The sequence below is a fragment of the Emys orbicularis genome, chromosome 5 (assembly GCF_028017835.1).
Source record: "Emys orbicularis isolate rEmyOrb1 chromosome 5, rEmyOrb1.hap1, whole genome shotgun sequence".
In the NCBI taxonomy this organism is placed as follows: Eukaryota; Metazoa; Chordata; order Testudines; family Emydidae; genus Emys; species Emys orbicularis.
The window spans coordinates 2,832,998-2,856,900 of NC_088687.1; the positions used below are offsets into that span (position 1 = coordinate 2,832,998).

General features: G+C 48.0%; 1 protein-coding gene across 1 annotated transcript in view; it reads right to left on the reverse strand.

Moving 5' to 3' along the window:
- Positions 1 to 23,903, reverse strand: part of SRP72 (signal recognition particle 72) — a 54,291-nt gene that overhangs the window by 25,883 nt on the left and 4,505 nt on the right. The window contains exons 2-5 of the mRNA XM_065404766.1: positions 13,331 to 13,451; positions 6,937 to 7,060; positions 5,686 to 5,829; positions 4,411 to 4,522 (exon numbers count right to left, since the gene is read on the reverse strand). Of these exons, the coding sequence (XP_065260838.1) occupies positions 4,411 to 4,522; positions 5,686 to 5,829; positions 6,937 to 7,060; positions 13,331 to 13,451 (501 nt within the window). The remainder of the gene's footprint in view (positions 1 to 4,410; positions 4,523 to 5,685; positions 5,830 to 6,936; positions 7,061 to 13,330; positions 13,452 to 23,903) is intronic.

Consider the following 23,903-nt stretch of genomic DNA (forward strand, 5'->3'; position numbering starts at 1 on the left):
CTGTTGGGTAGCTTAACGTATTGATGACATTGCTGGCTGCACCTATAACATATTTCGTCAGCTTAATAAGAGAAAACATAAGGGAGTTCAAGCTTTTCAGTTTTGCAGCTGTCGATGTTAAACCTAAGGCCTGGAACTTGGTTCCTCTTCGCTACTTTCAACTTCTACTTTAAATGTTTATTCTCCTTCCTACACATATTATTGGACAGACTGAAATAGAACAATAATAAAACCGGTCTTTCTGAATGTGAAAAATGGAAGTTAGTACACTCGATAGGGCAATCCCCAACTCAGAACATTACTGCACTCTACAGTCTTCAGTACACTCATAAAACAACGACTAAATAGGGCTTTTAAAACTTCTGCTAATGTGAAGAGATTGCACTGTCAAAATTATAAGCACATACCAAATTGCACTCAGGAATTAAATACCAGTTGGGAGGGAAGTCTGAGATGTTATCATAGAATCATAGAATATCAGGGTTGGAAGGGACCTCAGGAGGTCATCTAGTCCAACCCCCTGCTCAAAGCAGGACCAATTCCCAACTAAATCATCCCAGCCAGGGCTTTGTCAAGCCGGGCCTTAAAAACCTCCAAGGAAGGAGACTCCACCATCTCCCTAGGTAACGCATTCCAGTGCTTCACCACCCTCCTAGTGAAATAGTGTTTCCTAATATCAAACCTAGACCTCCCCCACTGCAACTTGAGACCATTGCTCCTTGTTCTGTCATCTGCCACCATTGAGAACAGCCGAGTTCCATCCTCTTTGGAACCCCCCTTCAGGTAGTTGAAGGCTGCTATCAAATCCCCCCTCATTCTTCTCTTCTGGAGACTAAACAATCCCAGTTCCCTCAGCCTCTCCTCATAAGTCATGCGCTCCAGACCCCTAATCATTTTTGCTGCCCTCCGCTGGACTCTTTCCAATTTTTCCACATCCTTCTTGTAGTGTGGGGCCCAAAACTGGACACAGTACTCCAGATGAGGCCTCACCAATGTCGAATAAAGGGGAACGATCACGTCCCTCGATCTGCTGGCAATGCCTCTACTTATACAGCCCAAAATGCCGTTAGCCTTCTTGGCAACAAGAGCACACTGTTGACTCATATCCAGCTTCTCGTCCACTGTGACCCCTAGGTCCTTTTCTGCAGAACTGCTACCTAGCCACTCAGTCCCTAGTCTGTAGCAGTGCATAGGATTCTTCCGTCCTAGGTGCAGGACTCTGCACTTGTCGTTGTTGAACCTCATCAGGTTTCTTTTGGCCCAATCCTCTAATTTGTCTAGGTCCCTCTGTATCCGATCCCTACCCTCTAGCGTATCTACCACGCCTCCTAGTTTAGTGTCATCGGCAAACTTGCTGAGAGTGCAGTCCACACCATCCTCCAGATCATTAATAAAGATATTAAACAAAACCGGCCCCAGGACCGACCCTTGGGGCACTCCGCTTGAAACTGGCTGCCAACTAGACATGGAGCCATTGATCACTACCCGTTGAGCCTGACGATCTAGCCAGCTTTCTATCCACCTTACAGTCCATTCATCCAGCCCATACTTCTTTAACTTGGCAGCAAGAACACTGTGGGAGACCGTATCAAAAGCTTTGCTAAAGTCAAGGAATAACACATCCACTGCTTTCCCCTCATCCACAGAGCCAGTTATCTCATCATAGAAGGCAATTAGGTTAGTCAGGCACGACTTCCCCTTGGTGAATCCATGCTGACTGTTCCTGATCACTTTCCTCTCCTCTAAGTGTTTCATAATTGATTCCTTGAGGACCTGCTCCATGATTTTTCCAGGGACTGAGGTGAGGCTGACTGGCCTGTAGTTCCCCGGAACCTCCTTCTTCCCTTTTTTAAAGATGGGCACTACATTAGCCTTTTTCCAGTCATCCGGGACCTCCCCCGATCGCCATGAGTTTTCAAAAATAATGGCTAATGGCTCTGCAATCTCATCCGCCAACTCCTTTAGCACCCTCGGATGCAGCGCATCCGGCCCCAGGGACTTGTGCACGTCCAGTTTTTCTAAATAGTCCCAAACCACTTCTTTCTCCACAGAGGGCTGGTCACCTTCTCCCCATATTGTGCTGCCCAGTGCAGCAGTCTGGGAGCTGACCTTGTTTGTGAAGACAGAGGCAAAAAAATCATTGAGTACATTAGCTTTTTCCACACCTCGGTCACTAGGTTGCCTCCCTCATTCAGTAAGGGGCCCACACTTTCCTTGACTTTCTTCTTGTTGCTAACATACCTGAAGAAACCCTTCTTGTTACTCTTAACATCTCTTGCTAGCTGCAACTCCAAGTGTGATTTGGCCTTCCTGATTTCACTCCTGCATGCCTGAGCAATATTTTTATACTCCTCCCTGGTCATTTGTCCAATCTTCCACTTCTTGTAAGCTTCTTTTTTGCGTTTAAGATCAGCAAGGATTTCACTGTTTAGCCAAGCTGGTCGCCTGCCATATTTACTATTCTTTCTACACATCGGGATGGTTTGTTCCTGCAACCGCAATAAGGATTCTTTAAAATACAGCCAGCTCTCCTGGACCCCTTTGCCCTTCATGTTATTCTCCCAGGGGATCCTGCCCATCTGTTCCCTGAGGGAGTCAAAGTCTGCTTTTCTGAAGTCCAGGGTCCGTATTCTGCTGCTCTCCTTTCTTCCTTGTGTCAGGATCCTGAACTCGACCATCTCATGGTCACTGCCTCCCAGGTTCCCATCCACTTTTGCTTCCCCTACTAATTCTTCCCTGTTTGTGAGCAGCAGGTCAAGAAAAGCTCTGCCCCTAGTTGGTTCCTCCAGCACTTGCACCAGGAAATTGTCCCCTACACTTTCCAAAAACTTCCTGGATTGTCTGTGCACCGCTGTATTGCTCTCCCAGCAGATATCAGGGTGATTAAAGTCTCCCATGAGAACCAGGGCCTGCGATCTAGCAACTTCTGCTAGTTGCCAGAAGAAAGCCTCGTCCACCTCATCCCCCTAGTCTGGTGGTCTATAGCAGACTCCCACCACGACATCACCCTTGTTGCTCACACTTCTCAACTTTATCCAGAGACACTCAGGTTTTTCTGCAGTTTCATACCGGAGCTCTGAGCAGTCATACTCCTCTCTTACATACAACGCAACTCCCCCACCTTTTCTGCCCTGCCTGTCCTTCCTGAACAGTTTATATCCATCCAGGATAGTACTCCAGTCATGTGAGTTATCCCACCAAGTCTCTGTTATTCCAATCGCATCATAGTTCCCTGACTGTGCCAGGACTTCCAGTTCTCCCTGCTTGTTTCCCAGGCTTCTTGCATTTGTGTATAGGCACTTAAGATAACTCATTGATCGTCCCTCTTTCTCAGTATGAGACAGGAGTCCTCCCCTCTTGCGCTCTCCTGCTTGTGCTTCCTCCCAGGATCCCATTTCCCCACTTACCTCAGGGCTTTGGTCTCCTTCCCCCGGTGAACCTAGTTTAAAGCCCTCCTCACTAGGTTAGCCAGCCTGCTGGCGAAGATGCTCTTCCCTCTCTTCGTTAGGTGGAGCCAGTCCCTGCCCAGCACTCCTCCTTCTTGGAACACCATCCCATGGTCGAAGAATCCAAAGCCTTCTCTCCGACACCACCTGCGTAGCCATTCGTTGACTTCCACGATTCGACGGTCTCTACCCAGGCCTTTTCCTTGCACAGGGAGGATGGACGAGAACACCACTTGCGCCTCAAACTCCTTTATCCTTCTTCCCAGAGCCACGTAGTCTGCAGTGATCCGCTCAAGGTCATTCTTGGCAATATCATTGGTGCCCACGTGGAGAAGCAGGAAGGGGTAGCGATCCGAGGGCTTGATGAGTCTCGGCAGTCTCTCCGTCACATCGTGTATCCTAGCTCCTGGCAAGCAGCAGACCTCTCGGTTTTCCCGGTCGGGGCGGCAGATAGATGACTCAGTCCCCCTGAGGAGGGAGTCCCCGACCACCACCACCCTCCTCCTCCTCCTCTTGGGAGTGGTGGTCGTGGAACCCCCATCCCTAGGACAGTGCATCTTTTGCCTTCCAATCGGTGGAGTCTCCTTCTGCTCCCTTCCCTCAAATGGGTCATCTACAGTAAAATGCTACTGTAAAATGATGGCAAAACAATAAACTATACATATCTGGAAAGCAAGCTGAGAGCTACAGATTGAAAAGCTATGTACCACATGGGAATTGCAGATAAGAAAACAGTTTGATCTACAATAGCTAAAAATGATTGATATAATAAAAGTTATTTAAGGAATGTTAAGTGCTACCAAGTCCCAACCATTCTTGGCAAACATACTATGGAAACTATAATCAAAGAACCCTACAGTTGTCCAATCCCACTTTCAATCCAGAATCAAATCCTTGTTCTCCCTCTAAATGTGTTTACAAAGAATGAGTGACACAGAGATCTATAACCCCCCCATGTTTTTACCTTCTGCTTTCTGTAGGTTTTTCATTGCCTCGTTCAGCCTGCCTTGCCCAATCAATGCACATGCAGCATTATAACACAGCTCATAGGTAGCTTCTTGGAGGCCCAGATCTTCCTGACATGGAGTGAAATGATCGGGTTAAATGCTTGAAAGACAAATTAAATACAGCCTAATTTTGGATCAGAATCTAAACAGATTTATTTAAAGCCACTTTTCTAGGATTACTACAGACACAAATCGTAGCTTTTAGCAACATGCCAACTTCTTAGATTAACGCACAACAGAAGAGGCATTAGGAAATCCACACACGAAGGTGATCTTGAGAGGACATGTGCTGTCTAAAAAGCCACGGCAGGAGTGGTCTTCCCCTTACGCTGCAGGGCAAAGCCAGGGGGAATCTGCAATGGAGCTACCCAACTCCCAGCTGTAGAGCAGTCCTGTTCTTAGGAATTGGAGAGAATCAGATTAGACCTCAGGGGAGCTGTCCAGGCTGATTAAGCAGACAGAGAACTGGCAGAAACTGCAGCCCTGGAGAATTTCAAAAACAAGCTGCAGTCTGAAATATTTAAAAACTTATTTACTGTGCTAACCATTGAGCTTTATACTAGCAATGGCTCTTCCCAGTCACTAGTGCAGATTAGCAATGTTCTACTGGATGTAACTAGGCTCTGTAGGATCAGGAGCTTACATCCATTCACGTTCAGTGGAATCTTGCTGGTTCGCACTGTCTTGGAGACCCACTGTAAATTACCAGAGTGCACAAGTGTGGTAATATGTGCATGAACACTATGACGTATATAGCAGAGTGCCAATTGCAAAAGGCACTTTTGTTAACTGTAGTTTAAATTAAATTATACTTCACAATGTGCTGGGGTATCCAATAGAAAAGAGACGCTGGTAAGCAAGGTGACAGATGACTCATTGGCAATAAATGTCCACATTCCCAAACTAGAAACTTGAAGTACGTCATGCACTCGTGCATTAAGGGACACTGAAGTGACCTCTGTTTGGAGAAACAACTGCCAGCCTCATTACACACCCAGCAATGAAATCTCTGCCAAGGGGCAGGGAGAGACTACCATTTTCTGTGTGTAGTAGCCAAGTTTTCCTATTTTCTGTTAATGATTTTGGTTCTCGAATGTCTTCTTCCCCCCACTGCCATCTATGAGCCACGCAATTCATCTTCAAAAGTGTTCTAACACGGGCAAGGTTCAGCAGAGAGAGGCTGGAAGGGGGAACAATCTCTCCCACAAATGCGCGCATGCACACACACTCACTGGCTCCACTTTCTCCCATGTGCTCTGCGCTGCAACCACTGCAGAAAGGTTGGTTTTCCTTTCTTCTTCATAGTCGTCTTGGGAGTTCCGGATGAGATCCCGATACACGGCTAAGCAGTCGTCATAGTGCTCCAACCTATACAACTGAAAAGAGAGACATTGCCCTGCACATTGGCATCCACAACTAGAGACACCTGAATGGGGGGGGAGGGATAGCTCAGTGGTTGGAGCATTGGCCTGCTAAACCCAGGGTTGTGAGTTCTATCCTTGAGGGGGCCACTTAGGGATCTGGGGCAAAATCAGTACTTGGTCCTGCTAGTGAAGGCAGGGGGCTGGACGCGATGATCTTCCAGTTCTATGAGATAGGTATATCTCCATATATATATATATTTTTTTTTTTTGAATAAGTGCTGTAAAGTCTAATGCAGAATTTACTCGGGAAAATAGAGTTGATTATGGTCTCTGCCAGCCTCTTCATGGCAGTCTTTCGCACCTCTCTAAGGAGCAAATTAAATGGCCACCTTTCAAGCATTGTTTACAGCAAACAACTGTTTCTTCCACATGTTGGGATCATTCTAATCAACTGTGGAAACAAAAGGAGGAGGAAAAGCCTTTTCTCGTCCTCTTTTCAATCCTGATGCTCCAAGGAAGCCCATCCTTGCTCGCTTCACACACAGCTGCTCCTGATGTCACAGAGCTATATGCATGAAGCATGTGCAGAACTAGATCCTAAACCAAGAGCTGACCTGGCTCACAGAGTGGAAAGTAAAGCACTCTCCTCGGGACCACCCACTTCCCTGGCTGATAGAAATCAAGCAAATCACTTCATTCTAGCCCTGGGGAGAAGGAAAGTGGCCAACTGTATGGCTGCACAGACACATTTTGGTTTGGTGGCTTCCAGCAAACTACCCCACTTTCCAGAACAGAGTAATGTGATTCATTAGAAGCTGAAATGGATGGAAGTGGGGGAAGATTAATGAGCCAACAAGTGAAAGGATGGCTCATTAATCTTCTATCTGCCCAAACTGACAGTTTGGGAGACCCCGGCTAACTAGAAGAGAGGGTGAAATCCGAGGCCCCACTGAAGTCAGTGGGAATTTTGTCACTGATTTCACCAGGGTTTTCACCCAGAACATAACCGTTTATTAAGTCACAGCTGAGGGGGAGAAAAGTTTCTCTCTGATTTTTTCCACCCTCACAAAGCAGAGGGCTCTTGAATGATAGACACCGAGTTTCCAAAGCAGTAATTACCACTTGTCCATGCAGCTCCTTCAGTTTGTCTGTCTGCTGGCTGGCACTCTGAATGGTCTTCAGGGCATTTTCAATTCTGTTCAACCTGTACTCACAGTACGCCTTCTCAAAGGTGATAGAGTCACTGCGAAAACAAGGCAGAGATTGATGTCAGGTGCATCACCACAGCACTCATTCTACAACATTTGCCTCCCAGGAGAGCCATGAAGCCTTATTTAAGCATCTATAATTACTCTTATAAGACTACCATGTTGTTAGAGGCAGAACAGCATGTGTTGGCACCACGCTATTGAATTATTTCTCTATTGAGCCGTGGCAGTACCTAAAACATGTTTTCTTAGAAAGGAGGGGAATACAAAAGCCCTACCCCAAAGAAGAATCTAAATTAGCTAAACCAATTCAGACTCCTCAGTACCCTAGATCACCACTTCATGGTGGCAAAATCTCCAGGATGTGCAGATTGCCTGTTTATTTTTTGTATAGCATACTTTTCTAAGGTAGAACAATGAAAAGATTCACTGAATAATCAATGAAGGAAAAGAGGATTGATCGCTGCTGCATGCAGAAAGGTGTATCACTGCAACCCAAAGATACAGATATTCAGTTCTTGCAGACAGAGCAAACGTGATGACACAATCTCTCCTAAACTATAAAATGCCAAATCTGATGCTAAGCAGTGAAAGCTGTCGAGAAACATCACAATTACAAGGGAGAACCAATGGCAAAACTGTTAGGATTCTCTGCACCTTGAGGTCTTTAAACCACGATTTGAGGACTTCAATAACTCAGGCATAGGTTAGGGGTTTGTTACAGGAGTGGGTGGGTGAGATTCTGTGGCCTGCGTTGTGCAGGAGGTCAGACTAGATGATCATAATGGTTCCTTCTGACCTTAAAGTCTATGAGGTTGAATCAGACCTAAAAGGGCACTGTTGACACCAGCAAGCCTTAATATACACTGACTGGGTAGTTTTTATTTAAAAGGAGTCCAGTATATATTTCCCCAGCGAATTATTGATCAGGTTGAGTGAAAACAAAAAGAAGGGACCAACAACTTACTGTGACTTTAGCACAGATGCTGTGAGAGAGGTTTGTCCATGTTCATGTTTTATTTAAATGTTTTCTGCACTCTAAACATTTCTGGGGAAATACAAGGATGGAATAGTAATAAAAAGATTAAAACATGATCCTGGTCATGATAGCCCAAACGAATTAATCAGAACGGATGTATCAATTGTGACAAAGAGAACTTTCTTTGCTCTGGAGAATACACAATTCAGTGGTTGAGCAAAAAGCTTCAGTTTCATAAAAACGGCCATACTGGGTCAGACCCATGGTCCATCTAGCTCAGTATCCGGTCTCCAACAGTGACCAGAGCTTCAACGGGAGCGTATAGAACAGGGAAATTGGGAGACATACACCTGTCTTCCACTCCCGACTTCTATGCAACGTTGTTGTAGCAGTGTCAGTCCCAGGATATTAGATGTCAAATATCCTGGAACTGACACAGCTACAACTACACTGCATACAACAATGGAAGATATTGAAGTTAGCCGCCTGAAACAGAAACACCTCAACATGAAGAACAAGGAAGCAAAACTTAACAGCAACATCTATTTCCTGAGCAAATGCAAGAAACAAAACATCATCCCCAGAGGTCTTGCCATCTATAACCCTCTGACCACTACATGCATCTCTACTCCTGGCAGTCAGAAGTACAGGGTCACCCTGAGGATGGGGCTGCATCCCTAACCATCTTGGCTAATGGCCATTGATGGATCTACCCTCCATGAACTTCTCTATTTTTGAAGCCAGTTATACTTTTGGCCATCATAGCACCCCATTGCTATGAGTTCCACAGGTTAGTTGTGCGTTGTGTGAAGAAGTATTTCCTTTTGTTTGTTGTCAACCTGCTGCCTATTAATTTCATTGGGTGACCCCCTGGTTTTTGTATTGTGGGCAACGGTAAATGACACTTCTCTATTCACTTTTTCCACACCATTCACGATTTTATAGACCTCTAGCATATCCCCACTTGGTCATCTCTTTTCTAAGATGAACAGCCCTAATCTTTTTAGTCTCTCCTCATGCGGAAGCTGTTCCATACCCTGGATCATCTTTGTTGCCCTTCTTTGAACCTTTTCTAGTTCCACTATATCCTTTTTGAGATGGGGCACTCAAAACTGGACACAGTATTCAAGGTGTGGGTGCACCGTAGATTTATATAGTGGCATAATGATATTTTGTGTCTTATTTTCTATTCCTTTTATAATAATTCCTAATGTACTGCTAGGCTTTTTCACCACTGTTGCGAACTGAGCTTAAGTGTTCACAGAACCATCTACAATGATTCCAAGAGCTCTTTTTTGAGTGGGAACAGTTAATTTAGATCCACTCGTTATATGTGTCTCCTTGGGATTATTTTTTTTAAATGTGCATTACTTGCACTTATCAATGAATTTCATCTGCCATTTTGAAACCCAGTCACCCAGTTTTGTGAGATCCCTTTGTAATTCTTCACAGTCTTCTTGGGATTTAACTATCTTGAATCATTTTGTATCATCCGCAAACTTTGCCACCTCACAGTTCACCCCTTTTCCCAGCTCATTAATGAATATATTGAACAGCACATGTCCCGGTACAGTTCCTAGGGGAACCCGGCTGTTCATCTCTCTCCGTAGTGAAGACTGACCATTTAGTCCTACCCTTTGTTTCCTATCTTTTAACCAGTTACTAATCCATGAGGACGACCTTCTCTCTTATCCCATGACTGCTTACTTTGCTTAAGAGCCTTTGGTAAGGGAACTTGTCAAATCAGTGTTACATTAGCTACCGTCCAATCATCTGATACAGAGGTTTGTTTCAGCAATAGATTATATACTACAGTTAGTAGTTCTGCAATTTCACATTTGAGTTCCTTCAGAACTCTTGAATGAATACCATCTGGTCTCGGTGACTTATTACCATTTAATTTATCAATTTGTTCTAAAACTTCTTCTACTGACACATGAATGCAGGACATAACTTCAGATTTGTTGCCCAAAAAGAACAGTTCTGATGTGCTCACCTTAGGACTAAATCAAGAACTGACTCTGTGTTTCTGGGTTCCAGGACTAGCTGCTCCAAGAAGCAACTGTTTATGGAGTCTAGAAATTTTGTCTCTGCATCATGAGGTAACATTTACTCTGTCAATAGGAGGATAGTTGAAATCACCTATTATTATTATTGCGCCTTCTGCTTTTGAAGTCTCTCTGACTTCCTCAGCATTTCACGATCACGGTCAGGTGGTCAGAAGTATATTCCTACTGCTAGACCAGACGTGGGCAAACTACAGCCCGCAGGCCACATCCGGCCCACGGGACCGTCCTGCCCAGCCCCTGAGCTCCCGGCCGGGGAGCCTAGTCCCCAGCCCCTCCCCCGCGGTCCCTCCTCCCCTGCAGCCACACCGCTGCGTGGGACACGCTCTGACCCACCACTCCCGCTGGGCAGCGTGGGGAGTGCAGCTGACTCTGGCTGGGTGTCGCGGCTGTGAGCTCCTGCTGCTGGTAAGGGGGCGGGGAGGCTGGGTAAGGGAGCGGGGACAGAGGTTCGGGGGGGGCGGTCAGGGGATGGGGAACAGGGAGGGTTGGGAGTGGGAGTCCCGGGGGGCCTGTCAGGGGGCGGGGATGTGGATGGGGTCAGGAGGGCAGTCAGAGGACAGGGAGCAAGGGGGGTTAGATAAGGGGGTGGGATCCCAGGGGGCAGTTAGGGGCGGGGGGTCCCGGGAGGGGGTGACCAGGGATGAGGACCAGAGGGCAGTTGGATAGGGGGTCGGAGTCCGGGAGGGGGGAAGGGGGGCTGTGGATAGGGGTCGGGGCAGTCAGGGACAGGGAGCAGTGGGGTTGGATGGGTTGGAGGTTCTGAGGGGGGCAGGAAGTGGGAGGGGGCGGATGGGGGCGGGGGGCCAGGCTGTTTGGGGAGGCACAGCCTTCCCTACCCGGCTCTCCATACAGTTGCGCAACCCTTATGTGGCCCTCGGGCCAAAAAGTTTGCCCACCCCTGTGCTAGACGCTTTTTATTCAAACATGGAATTTCTATCCACAGAGATTTAAAAAAAGAAAAAGAAAAGATTTTTGCTGTACTTGACTCTAGACTTTTTTTCACATGTAGTGCCACCCATCCACCAGCACAACCTACTCTGCATTCCTATATATTTTGTACCCTGGTGCTACCGGGTCCCACTGTTGTCATTACACCAAGTTTCCATTATGCCTGTTATATCAATAGCCTCATCTATTGACAGGCATTCTAGCTCACTGATCTTAGTATTTAGACTCCTTGCATTTGTATATAAGCACTTATACATTTTGTCTTCACATGTTATTTTTAAATGGGATTCTATTTCATTTGACTGTTTCTCACTAGTTCCTACCTGTACTTTCCCAATTTCTTACCTATCCTCTTTACTAGGATATAGATTTCTCCCTCATCATTCCTAAGGTATGACTCTGCCGAAACTGTGTGCTCCTCTGCACCTGTTGGCTTTCTCTTAGCCCTTAGTTTAAAAAATCCTCATATTTAATTTATATGCCAGCAGTCTGGTTCCATTTTGGTGTAGGTGGAGCCCATCCTTCCTGTATAGGCCACTCCTTCGCAAAAGGTTCCCCAGTTTCTAATAAACCTAAACCCGTCCTCTCTACACCTTTGTCTCATCTGCACATTGAGACCTTGCAGTTCTGCTTGTCTGCCTGGCCTTGCGCGTGAAACTAGAAGCATTTCAGAGGATGCTACCATGGAGAACCTGGACTTTAATCTCTTACCTAGCAGCCTACATTTGGCCTCTTTTCTACCTTTCCCTATATCTTTGGTACCTACATGTACCACAACCACCAACTCCTTCCCAGCATATCTATAAGGCTATCTACATGTCTCATGCGATCCACTACCATCACACCTGACAGGTAATTTCCCATTGAGGTTCTCCCAGTCCTCACAAGTACACACACACACACACACACATATATATATATATATATATATATATATATATATATATATATATATATATATATATATATATATATATATATATATATATATATATATATATATATTTTTTTTTTTTTTTACACAAGCTGAATGAAAGTTGCTTTGCTATTTGAGTTATGAGTGTTCGAAGAGGCAAGGAATTAAGCCTAAAATCTAGATTGATTTCTTTACATTCACATTAGTGGTTATAAATAAGGAATATGAGAAAATACTTTTAGAGTCTACGCTGGTACTACAACAATAATCAGTTCTACATCCTTTCCCTCCATGCATACTTCTTGCTTTCCCATAGGGAAGTGATTCTGACAGTATATATATTAGTTTTGCTAATAGAGAGTTCTTATATAGCAGTTTTCATCTTAAGCCACTGCACAGTCACTAGGCCGCAAACAGCCCTGTGAGGCAGGAAGGTAACATTTATCACTGCCATTTCACAGATGGGAAAATGGAGATAAGGAGAGATATGGGCCACAGTCTTGGGAACACTTATGCACATTCTGAACTTTATTCATCTGAGCAGTTCCACTGTCTTCAACAGGAGTGCTTATGAGAGTAAGGGCATGTCTACACTACAATCTTAAGTCAACCTGTGTTAGGCTGACTTACAGCCACCACAATAATTACTGCTGTGGCTGATGTTCACACTACCTTGTGTCAGTGGTGTGTATCCTCACCAGGAGTGCTCCCATTGACTGAAGAGGGGCAGTAAGGAGGGCTGAGAGCCTGGGCTCTCAGCTCCACACAGCTCCCCACTGGAAACCCAGCTGCCCCCCAAGGCTTCTTGCCTCCATGCTCCCAGTCAGGAGTGGGGGGAAAGTCACCCAAGGCTTCTCACCTCTGGCAAGTAGATCGGCTGCCGTAGTCCCGGTGGGGAGCTGGGATCCTGGGGGGTAGCAGGGCTCCCAGAGGGGAACAGGGAGCTCAGGTGGCAGCCCGGCTTGGAGCAGAGACCTGGCAGCAGCCCAGTGGGGGAGCCGGGAGCCAGCTTTCTTGTCAATTTCAAAGCTCCGCTAGATGACAGCCAACAGCAGATATAAGGAACGCAGTGTCTACACAGATGCTACGTCGCCATAACTACACCATCATAAGGCCTACACCTTTCATGGAAGTGGAGTTGTGTCAGCGTAGTAGGGCGCTTACATTGGCAGGAGCAAGGCTGTGGTGCGTACACTGACATAGTTAGGTTGACATAAGCTCCCTTATGTCGACCTAACTGTGTAGTGTAGACCAAGCCTAAAGTTAAGCATGTGAAACACTGAAAACTTCAGCAACAGCCATTGCCCACCAGCACCACCCTCCTACCTAGACGAGCAGCTTCCTGGGGCTTGTGCTTTTTTCCTTTGCAGGAGCCTCTGGGGCTACCACTCACCTGGTTAACACTTTGGTGTGGGTGTGGATTACACTTAGGGCTTCCTTGAAGCTTCCATTCTGAATGAGACACACCACTTTGCAGTGAAGGGCAGTCACATCATCCTTGTTGATCTGCAACACTTGGGGAAGCAAAGAGAGTTATCACAATCTCTAACTCCATTCCTACTTCCCATTAAAAACAGAGTCCATCAAATTAAAATCCAGACAACGTCTCAGACCTTGTCTAGACTAGAAAGTTGAACTGCTTTAACAATCCCAGTGAGGTAGAAGTGACCAAAAACCCCTGGAGTGGATGCAAGTATAGTGGTATAAAAGTGCTTATACTGGTATAGCTCATTCTGGTTTAGGGAGCAAAAGCTATACCAGTATAAAATACCTTTATACTGGTAAAACTGCCTCCACAGGAGGGTTTATACCAGTATTGCAGGTAAAAATAAATACATAAATTACATAATTAATTGCCATTTATACTGGTAGAATTTTTTTTAGCATAGACCAAGCCTTGATGTCAGCTAAATGTGAAAGTGTCCGAGGGCTAGATAGCACCAGGGTTACTGCACTCGCACGTCACTCTGCAGACCAGAGGTCAAAGCCTGACTAGTAGGTTCTCGAGAACTGGGCATCATCAATTCTGCAATCCCTACTCAGGAACAAAAGGGCAAGCGCACTGAGAAAAAGCAGAGCAAGTCCAGATCAACAAGAGGATTAATTTCAGGACTCAGAGATTTGCTACCAGGGAAAGACAGTAGGGAAAAATTTGGAACATAGTTTGTATTTTTGTCATACATTAATTGTTGACAGTTAGACTACTGAGAAAAAAACAAACAGATCCACTCCTTCCCCCCAAAACATGTCAAAGAGAAAAGTACCTGCTCTTTCCCTATACCACCCTCGGTTTGGTATCTAAAGTGGTGTAGTCTGAGGCCTGGTCTACACTATGAGTTTAGGTCGAATTTAGCAGCGTTAAATCGAATTAACCCTGCACCCGTCCACACAACGAAGCCATTTACTTCGACATAAAGGGCTCTTAAAATCGATTTCTGTACTCCTCCCCGACGAGGGGAGAAGTGCTGAAATCGACATTGCCGGTTCAAATTAGGGTTAGTGTGGACACAATTCGATGGTATTGGCCTCCGGGAGCTATCCCACAGTGCACCATTGTGACCGCTCTGGACAGCAATCTGAACTCGGATGCACTGGCCAGGTAGACAAGAAAAGCCCCGCGAACTTTTGAATTTCATTTCCTGTTTGCCCAGCGTGGAGAGCACAGGTGACCACACAGAGCTCATCAGCACAGGTAACCATGCAGTCCGAGAATCGAAAAAGAGCACCAGCATGGATCATACGGGAGGTACTGGATCTGATCTCTGTATGGGGAGAGGATTCCGTGCTAGCAGAACTACGTTCCAAAAGACAAAATGCCAAAACATTTGAAAAAATCTCCAAGGGCATGATGGAGAGAGGCCAACAATAGGGACTCATATCAGTGCCACGTGAAAGTTAAGGAGCTCAGACAAGCGTACCAGAAAACCAAAGAAGCAAACGGAAGGTCCGGGGCAGAGCCGCAGACATGCCGCTTCTACGCTGAGCTGCATGCAATTCTAGGGGGGGCCGCCACCACTACCCCACCCCGACTGCAGATTCCGAGGAGGGAGTACTCTCAGCCATGCCTGAGGATTCTGCGGACGGGGAAGATGAGGAGGAGGAGGAGGACGAGCTTGCGGAGAGCACACAGCACTCCGTTCTCTTCTTCTCAGCCTGACTGAAGTACCCTCCCAACCCTCCCAAGGCAGTATCCCAGACAATGAAGCCATGGAAGGGACCTCTGGTGAGTGTACCTTTGTAAATATAAAACATGGTTTAAAAGCAAGCGTTTTTTAATGATTAATTTGCCCTGAGGACTTGGGATGCATTCTCGGCCAGTACAGCTACTGGAAAAGTCTGTTAACATGTCTGGGGATAGAGCGGAAATCCTCCAGGGACATCTCCATGAAGCTCTCCTGGAGGTACTCCAAAAGCCTTTGCAGGTTTCTGGGCAGTGCAGCCTTATTCCGTCCTCCATGGTAGGACACTTTACCACGCCATGCTAGTAGCAAGTAATCTGGTATCATTGCATGACAAAGCCTGGCAGCGTATGGTCCTAGTGTTTGCTGGCATTCAAGCAACATCCGTTCTTTATCTCGCTGTGTTATCCTCAGGAGAGTGATATCATTCATGGTACCCTGGTTGAAATACAGAAATTTAATGAAGGGGACAGAGGTGGCCATTCCTACTGGGCTGTTTGCCTGTGGCTGAAAAGAAACCCTTCCCTGCAGTTAGCCAAGCGGTGGGGGGGGGGGGGGGGGGGGCATTGGCGCTGAGCTTTTCGAGTTTGGCTAGCAGGGATCTTCCCTGATACCAGCCATGTGGTGGGGGGAGGGGTAAAGCGATCATCCCAGAGAATTGGATGCGGGGGGGTGGGGGGGTTAGTTTGGTTTCTGCTGCTGCATGTTAACACGAAAACCGCAGCACTCAACGGGCTTTGCTTGGTATGGGAAAGGAGGGTACTGCTTTTACGAAGGTTGCAGAAGCCGAAAGACAATGGCTTACCATGGCCGCATGCAAGCCGAATTCTGTTGCCCGGCTCTGCGTCTGTGATCTCTAACACCAAAGCCGCAGGCACTCAATATTAAGATGCAAAATGCGACCTTGTACCGAAATCACATGTGCTATGTAATGTGAATAATGTTGTTCACCATGAAAGAGTATAAGCATTGTTCTGTAAAATGTATCTTTTTAAATACTTTTCTCCCTTTTTTCCCCTCCCGCAGCTGCAAATTTTTCAAGCCTTCCTCCTCCGTCCCGAAGGCTATCTCAGATAAGGCGGCAAAAAAACCGCACGCGAGACAACATGTTCTCAGAGATCATGCAGTCGACCCGCGATGAAAGAGCTCACTTGAATGAGTGGAAGGACACGGTATCAAAGTACAGGAAAGCTGCCAATGAACGTGAGGACAGGAGGGACCAACGTGAAGACAGGAGGGACGCTCGAGATGAGAGGTGGCGTCAGGAGGATCAGAGGAGGCAGGATGCAATGCTGGGGCTGCTGCATGCGTCTGGTGGAGCTTCAGGAACTGCGGCAGGGTCACAGAGTGCCACTGCAGCCCCTGTATAACCGCCCTCCCCAAGTTCCATAGCCTCCTTACCCAGACGTCCAAGAACGCGGGTGAGGAGGAGGCTCCGTGCACCCTGTCACTCCACCCCAGTGGACAGCCCAAGCAAAAGGCTGTCATTATTTTGAATTTTTGAAGTGGCCTTTTCCTTCCCTCCTCCCCTCCTCCCAAACCCCACCCGGGCTACCTTGTCAGTTCTCTCCCTATGTTTATAATCAATTAATAAAGAATACATAATTTTTAAACAATAGTGACTATTTCCTTTGAAAGCAAGCTGTGATCGAAGGGGGGAGAGTGGGTTGCTTACAGGGAATGAGTCAATCAAGGGGGCGGGTTTTCATCAAGGAGAAACAAACAGAACTTTCACACCGTAGCCTGGCTAGTCATGAAACTGGTTTTCAAAGCTTCTCTGATGCGCAGCACTTCCTGGTGTGCTCTTCTAATCGCCCTGGTGTCTGGCTGCGCGTAATCAGATTTGCCTCAACCTCCCACCCCGCCATAAAGGTCTCCCCCTTACTCTCACAGAGATTGTGGAGCATACAGCAAACAGCAATCACAATAGGAATATTGGTTTGGCTGAGGTCTGAGCGAGTCAGTAAAGTGCGCCAGCGACCCTTTAAACATCCAAAAGCACATTCTACCACCATTCTGCACTTGCTCAGCCTGTAGTTGAACAGCTCCTGACTACTGTCCAGGCTGCCTGTGTATGGCTTCATGAGCCATGGCATTAAGGGGTAGGCTGGGTCCCCAAGGATAACTATAGGCATTTCAACATCCCTAACGGTTATTTTCTGGTCTGGGAAGTAAATCCCTTGCTGCAGCCATTTAAACAGATTAGTGTTCCTGAAGACGCGAGCGTCATGAACCCTTCCCGGCCATCCCACATTGATGTTGGTGAAACGTCCCTTGTGATCCACCAGTGCTTGCAGCACCATTGAAAAGTACCCCTTGCGGTTTATGTACTGGCTGCCCTGGTGCCAAGATAGGGATATGGGTTCCATCTATCGCCCCACCACAGTTAAGGAATCCCATTGCAGCAAAGCCATCCACTACGACCTGCACATTTCCCAGAGTCACTACTCTTAATAGTAGCAGCTCAATGATTGCTTTGGCTACTTGCATCACAGCAGCCCCCCCAGTAGATTTGCCCACTCCAAATTGATTCCCGACTGACCGGTAGCTGTCTGACATTGCAACCTTCCACAGGGCTATCACCACTCGCTTCTCAACTGAGAGGGCTGCTCTCATCTTGGTATTCTGGCGCTTCAGGGCAGGGGAAAGCAAGTCATAAAGTTCCATGAAAGTGCCCTTACGCATGCAAAAGTTACGCAGCCACTGGGAATCCTCCCAGACCAGCAACACTATGCGGTCCCACCAGTTTCCTGGGCCCAGAATCAACATTCCACGGCTATAACCTGCCCCATTAACACCATGATCTCCAAAGCGCCGGGGCCCACAGTTTGAGAGAATTCTGTGTCCATGTCCATATCACTCTCGTCGCCACGCTGCCGTCGCCGCCTCCTCCTCGCCTGGTTTTTCAGGTCCTGGTTCAGCATAGACTGCACGATAATGCACGAGGTGTTTACAATGTTCATGACTGCTGTCTTGAGCTGAGCGGGCTCCATGCTTGCCGCAGTATGGCGTCTGCACTGTTCACCCAGGAAAAAGGCGCGAAACGGTTGTCTGCCGTTGCTTTCACGGAGGGAGGAGGAGGACGTACCCAGAACCACCCGCAACAATGTTTTTTGCCCCATCAGGCATTGGGATCTCAACCCAGAATTCCAATGGGCGGGGGAGACTGCGGGAACTATGGGATAGCTACCCACAGTGCAACACTCCGGAAGTCGACGCTAGCCTCAGTACATGGACGCACACCGCCGAATTAATGTGCTTAGTGTGGCTGCATGCACTCAACTTTATACAATCTGTTGCCAAAGATCAAATTCTGTAAAATCGGAGTAATCCCGTAGTGTAGACATACCCGTAGTGTAGACAACACCCTTCAACCCTGACTGTCCAAACTCCAGTTAGCCATAGGTCAGCTGCTTCCAAAGCTGCACACACAGACCAAGGCTCCTTCCTCCAGACCAAAATCTCGCAGGGCTGAAGTTCCCTGGGTGCCACCCAACAATCCCAAACTCTGATTTGACAAAGCTTATGGGTGCTTCTACAAAACTTACAAGAATCAGAATTCTAATAAATTCACCTTGTTCTGTCTCCATAAATGTAACACCTAGAAAACGTCAGGCTCTTCGGGAACCTTATCTAGGTCACATAGCTAAACATAACCAAACTACGTCTAAACACAATCAAACTACAGCCTCTGATGCAGGACTAGGGCTTAAATATGCATTCTTCATCTCTTGCTTCTCCTTCCATCAGTTTTCCCCCTTTTCCTTTCTCTTACCAAGGTTAGCCTGATTGCAAACCAATGGATTTATGAAGCCACATCATACTTTAGCAATGGAACTGTTCACATAATATTACTACTCAATAAAATATAGTCTGCATCTTGCTACTGTACTGTAGATGCTTTCCTTTATTATTTGTATTACTGTAGAGCCTATAACCCAGGGCCCCATTGTGCTGGGCACTGTAGAAACAAAATAGAGACAATCCCTGCCTGGAAGACCTTACAATCTAAGACCTGGTCTACACTAGGAGTTTATGTCGAATTTAGCACCGTTACATCGAATAAACTCTGCACCCGTCCACACTACGAAGCTATTTAGTTCGACATAGAGGTCTCTTAAATTCGACTTCTGTACTCCTCCCCAACGAGGGGAGTAGCGCTAAATTCGACATGGCCATGTCGAATTAGGCTAGGTGTGGATGGAAATCGACGGTAATAGCTCCGGGAGCTATCCCACAGTGCACCACTGTGTTGACGCTCTGGACAGCAGTCCGAGCTCGGATGCTCTGACCAGCCACACAGGAAAAGCCCCGGGAAAATTTGAATTCCTTTTCCTGTCTGGCCAGTTTGAATCTCATTTCCTGTTTGGACATCGTGGCGAGCTCAGCAGCACTGGCAACGATGCAGAGCTCTCCAGCAGAGATGGCCATGCAATCTCAGAATAGAAAGAGGGCCCCAGCATGGACTGATCGGGAAGTCTTGGATCTGATCGCTGTGTGGGGCGATGAGTCCGTGCTTTCCGAGCTGCGATCGAAAAGACGGAATGCAAAGATCTACGAGAAGATCTCTAAAGCCATGGCAGAGAGAGGATACAGCCGGGATGCAACGCAGTGCCGCGTGAAAATCAAGGAGCTGAGACAAGGCTACCAGAAGACCAAAGAGGCAAACGGACAGTCTGGATCCCAGCCCCAGACATCCCGTTTCTACGAGGCACTGCATTCCATCCTAGGTGCGGCCGCCACCACTACCCCACCACTGACCGTGGACTCTGAGGATGGGATATTGTCGACGGCTGCTTCCTCGGACATGTTAGCGGACGGGGAAGATGAGGAAGGAGATGAGGAGGACGAGGCAGTCGACAGCGCTTACAACGCTGATTTCCCCGAAAGCCAGGATCTCTTCATCACCCTTACAGAGATCCCCTACCAACCGTCCCCAGGCATTAACCCGGACACAGAATCAGGGGAAGGATCAGTCAGTAAGTGTTTTAAACATGTAAACATTTATTTTTAACAGAACAGGAATATTAACAATATTAACAATGGGTTTTTCATGATTAGTTTGCCCTAGACGCTTCACGTTTCAGTCCTTGGCAGTGCAACTACTGAAAAAAAATCTAACAATGTCTGGTTTAGCATGATTGGTTTGCCCTAGACGCTCTACTGTTTAGTCCCTGCCAGTGCAGCTACAGTAAAATCCGGTCTATATGTCCGGGGATAGAGCAGAAATCCTCCTGGGACATCTCCACGAAGCTCTCCTGGAGGTAATTGGAAAGCCTTTGCATCAGGTTCCTGGGGAGAGCGGCCTTATTGGGTCCTCCGTGGTACGAAACGTTTCCGCGCCAGGAGACAAGCAAGTACTCCGGGATCATTGCCTTGCAGAGCATGGCGGCATACGGCCCTGGTCTTTGCATGCTTTCCTGAAGCATCCTTTCTTTCTCCGTCTCTGAAATCCTCATCAGAGTGATGTCGCTCATGGTGACCTGCTTTGAATTAGGTAGGGGAATGTTAGTATTGGGACAGCTTGCCTGTTCCTTTACAGAACTGTAACCGGCGGTTTACAGCCACGCGGTGGAGGCGGGAGAGGGGAAGCATACAGGGATCTTTCCCTGGGACAGCCGCGAGGGGGTGGGACAGGGGCAGAGTTCATGCTTGCCGGATTGCTGGCAGCAGGGACTGGCATTGCTTTGAACGTGAAAGGAGGCCAGTGCTATTATTAAAGTTTTAAGCAGCCACAAGTCTACGGCTTACCATGTCGGCCTGCTACACAAATTCCGCTGTCCTGCCCCGCTTCTCTGATCTGCACTGCAAGACCCCAGGCACTGAATGCGAAGGCCGAAAATTCGACCTTGTCCTGAGTGCGCATGTGATAGGTGCTGTGCATGGTCTTGTTCACAGAGAAAGACTATGTTCTTTGTTCACAACTAAATTTAGCTTTCTGAGGAATTCACTCCCTTTTTCCCATCCCACAGCTGCGACTGTCTCCCGACCTAGCCTGGCATCACACTCCCAGAGGCTAGCGCAGATTAGGCGTAGGAAGAAGAGGACACGGGAGGACATGTTCTCAGAACTTATGGGCTGCTCCCGAGCCCAGGCAGCCCAGCAGACCCAGTGGAGGGAGAACTTGTCCCAAATGCACCGATCACACATGGAACGGGAGGAGAGGTGGCGGCAGGAAGACCAGCAGGCGACTCAAACGCTGCTTGGACTAATGAGGGAGCAAACGGACACGCTCCGGCGCCTTGTGGATGTTCTGCAGGACCGGAGGCAGGAGGACAGAGCCCCGCTGCAGTCTATCTCTAACCGCCCTCCCCCGCCACAAAGTCCCATACCCCCGTCACCCAAAGTCCCAAGAAGGAGGGGCGGCAGAGTCCGTGAAAACTCTCACTCCACCTCTGCAGACTGCTCAAGTACCAGAAGGCTCTCATTCCCCAAAATTTGATAAGTCCTTTCCTTCCCGCCTCACCCAAGCCCCCGTCCCAGTTTCATCCCCCAGTTTCATGTGTAGTTGCTAATAAAAAATACGTTTCTGTTAATTACTGTTTCCATCATGTTCTTTTAGAGGAGAGTCTGTCTGAAGGGGGGGAAGGGGGTTGGTAATTGGACAGGACAGTCACCTTTACCAGGGTACAGAGGCAGGGGCAGGTTCAGCAGCAGGGCACACACACATTGCAGTCACTAGTTACCCTGGTCAGTCTGGGAGGTGGTTTTCATGTTCTCTGTGTGTGTGGGGGGGGGGGAGGGCTATGTGACTTTGTGGCGGGGGAGGGCGGTTAGAGATCTTATGCAGCGGTCCTTATCCTGGATCACAGAGCCACGCAGCAGGGGATCTGTAACCGTCCTCCCCCTGCCACAAAGTCACATAGCCCCCACACACAGAGTCCCGAACAGGAGGGGTGGCAGGCTCCGTTGAAACAACCAGTCCACCAGTGCGGAGCCTGTCATTCTTGGAGTTTAGAAGCGTCCTTTGCATCACTACACTACACCCGCTCCCCACCACAGTCTGCGTCCCAGGTTCAACACTTTACTGAGAAAACAGTAATAAAGAAAACGGTGTTCATTAGCAAAATTCAAGTGATTTTATTTTTAAACGTGTGTTGGAAGGGGGGGAACGGGGTATGTAACTGGAGAGGATAGTGAACATTTACTGGGTAAAGAAACGGGGGCAGGTTCAGCTTCTCTGTAAACAAACTTAATAGTCAGAGGTTACCCTGCTCACTCAGGAACCTAGCTTTCAAAGCCTCCCGGATGCACAGCGCGTCCCGCTGGGCTCTTCTAATAGCCCAGCTGTCTGGCTGGGCGTAATCAGCAGCCAGGCTATTTGCCTCAACCTCCCACCCCGCCATAAAGGTCTCCCCCTTGCTCTCACACAGATTGTGGAGCACACAGCAAGCTGCAATAACAATGGGGATATTGGTTTCGATGAGATCACAGCGAGTCAGTAAGGTTCTCCATCTCCCCTTGAGACGTCCAAAAGCACACTCCACCACCATTCTGCACTTGCTCAGCCGGTAGTTGAAGAGTTCTTTTTCAGTGTCCAGGGCGCCAGTATAGGGCTTCATGAGCCAGGGCATTAGCGGGTAGGCTGGGTCCCCGAGGATCACTATAGGCATCTCCACATCCCCAAGAGTTATTTTGTGGTCTGGGAAGTAAATACCTTCCTGCAGCCATCTAAACAGACCTGAGTTCCTGAAAACACGAGCGTCATGAACCTTGCCCGGCCATCCGACGTTGATGTTTGTAAAACGTCCCCTATGGTCCACCAGTGCTTTCAGCACCATTGAAAAGTAGCCCTTTCGGTTAATGTACTGGCTGGCCTGGTGGTCCGGTCCCAGGATAGGGATGTGAGTTCCATCTATAGCCCCACCGCAGTTTGGGAATCCCATCGCGGCGAAGCCATCTATGATGACCTGCACGTTTCCCAGGGTCACTACCTTTGAGAGCAGTAGCTCAACGATTGCGTTGGCTACTTGCATGACAACAACCCCCACGGTAGATTTGCCCATGCCAAAGTGGTTCGCGACTGACCGGTAGCTGTCCGGCATTGCAAGCTTCCAGAGGGCTATGGCCACTCGCTTCTGGACACTCAGGGCTGCTCGCATCCGGGTGTCCTTGCGCTTCAGGGCAGGGGACAGCAACTCACAAAGTTCCAGGAAAGTCCCCTTCTGCATGCGAAAGTTTCACAGCCACTGGGATTCATCCCAGACCTGCAGCACTATGCGGTCCCACCAGTCCGTGCTTGTTTCCCGGGCCCAGAATCGCCGTTCCACAACATCAACATGACCCATTGCCACCATGATGTCCTCGGCGCGGGGTCCCGTGCTTTGTGACAGGTCTGTGCCACTCTCAGACTTCAGGTCCTCACCGCGCTGCCGTAGCCTCCTCGCCCGATTTCTCAGCATCTGCCTCTGGGAAAGGTGGATGATAAGCTGCGAGGTGTTGACAACGGCCATAACTGCAGCGATGGTCGCAGCGGGCTCCATGCTCGCAGTGCTGTGGCGTCCGCGCTGTCACTGACCAGAAAAGTGCGCCAACTGATTTCCCGCCGGCGCTTTCAGGCAGGAAGGGTGGGAGTGACGGTTGGATGACGACAGTTACCCAAAAGCACCCTCAACACATTTTTTTCCCCAGAAGGCATTGGGGGCTCGACCCAGAATTCCAATGGGCAGCGGGAACTGTGGGATAGCTGCCCACAGTGTACCGCTTCCAATGTCGACGCTTGCCCCGTTAGTGTGGACTCACAAAGTCGAATTACTGTCCTTAGTGTGGACACACACGTTCGACTTT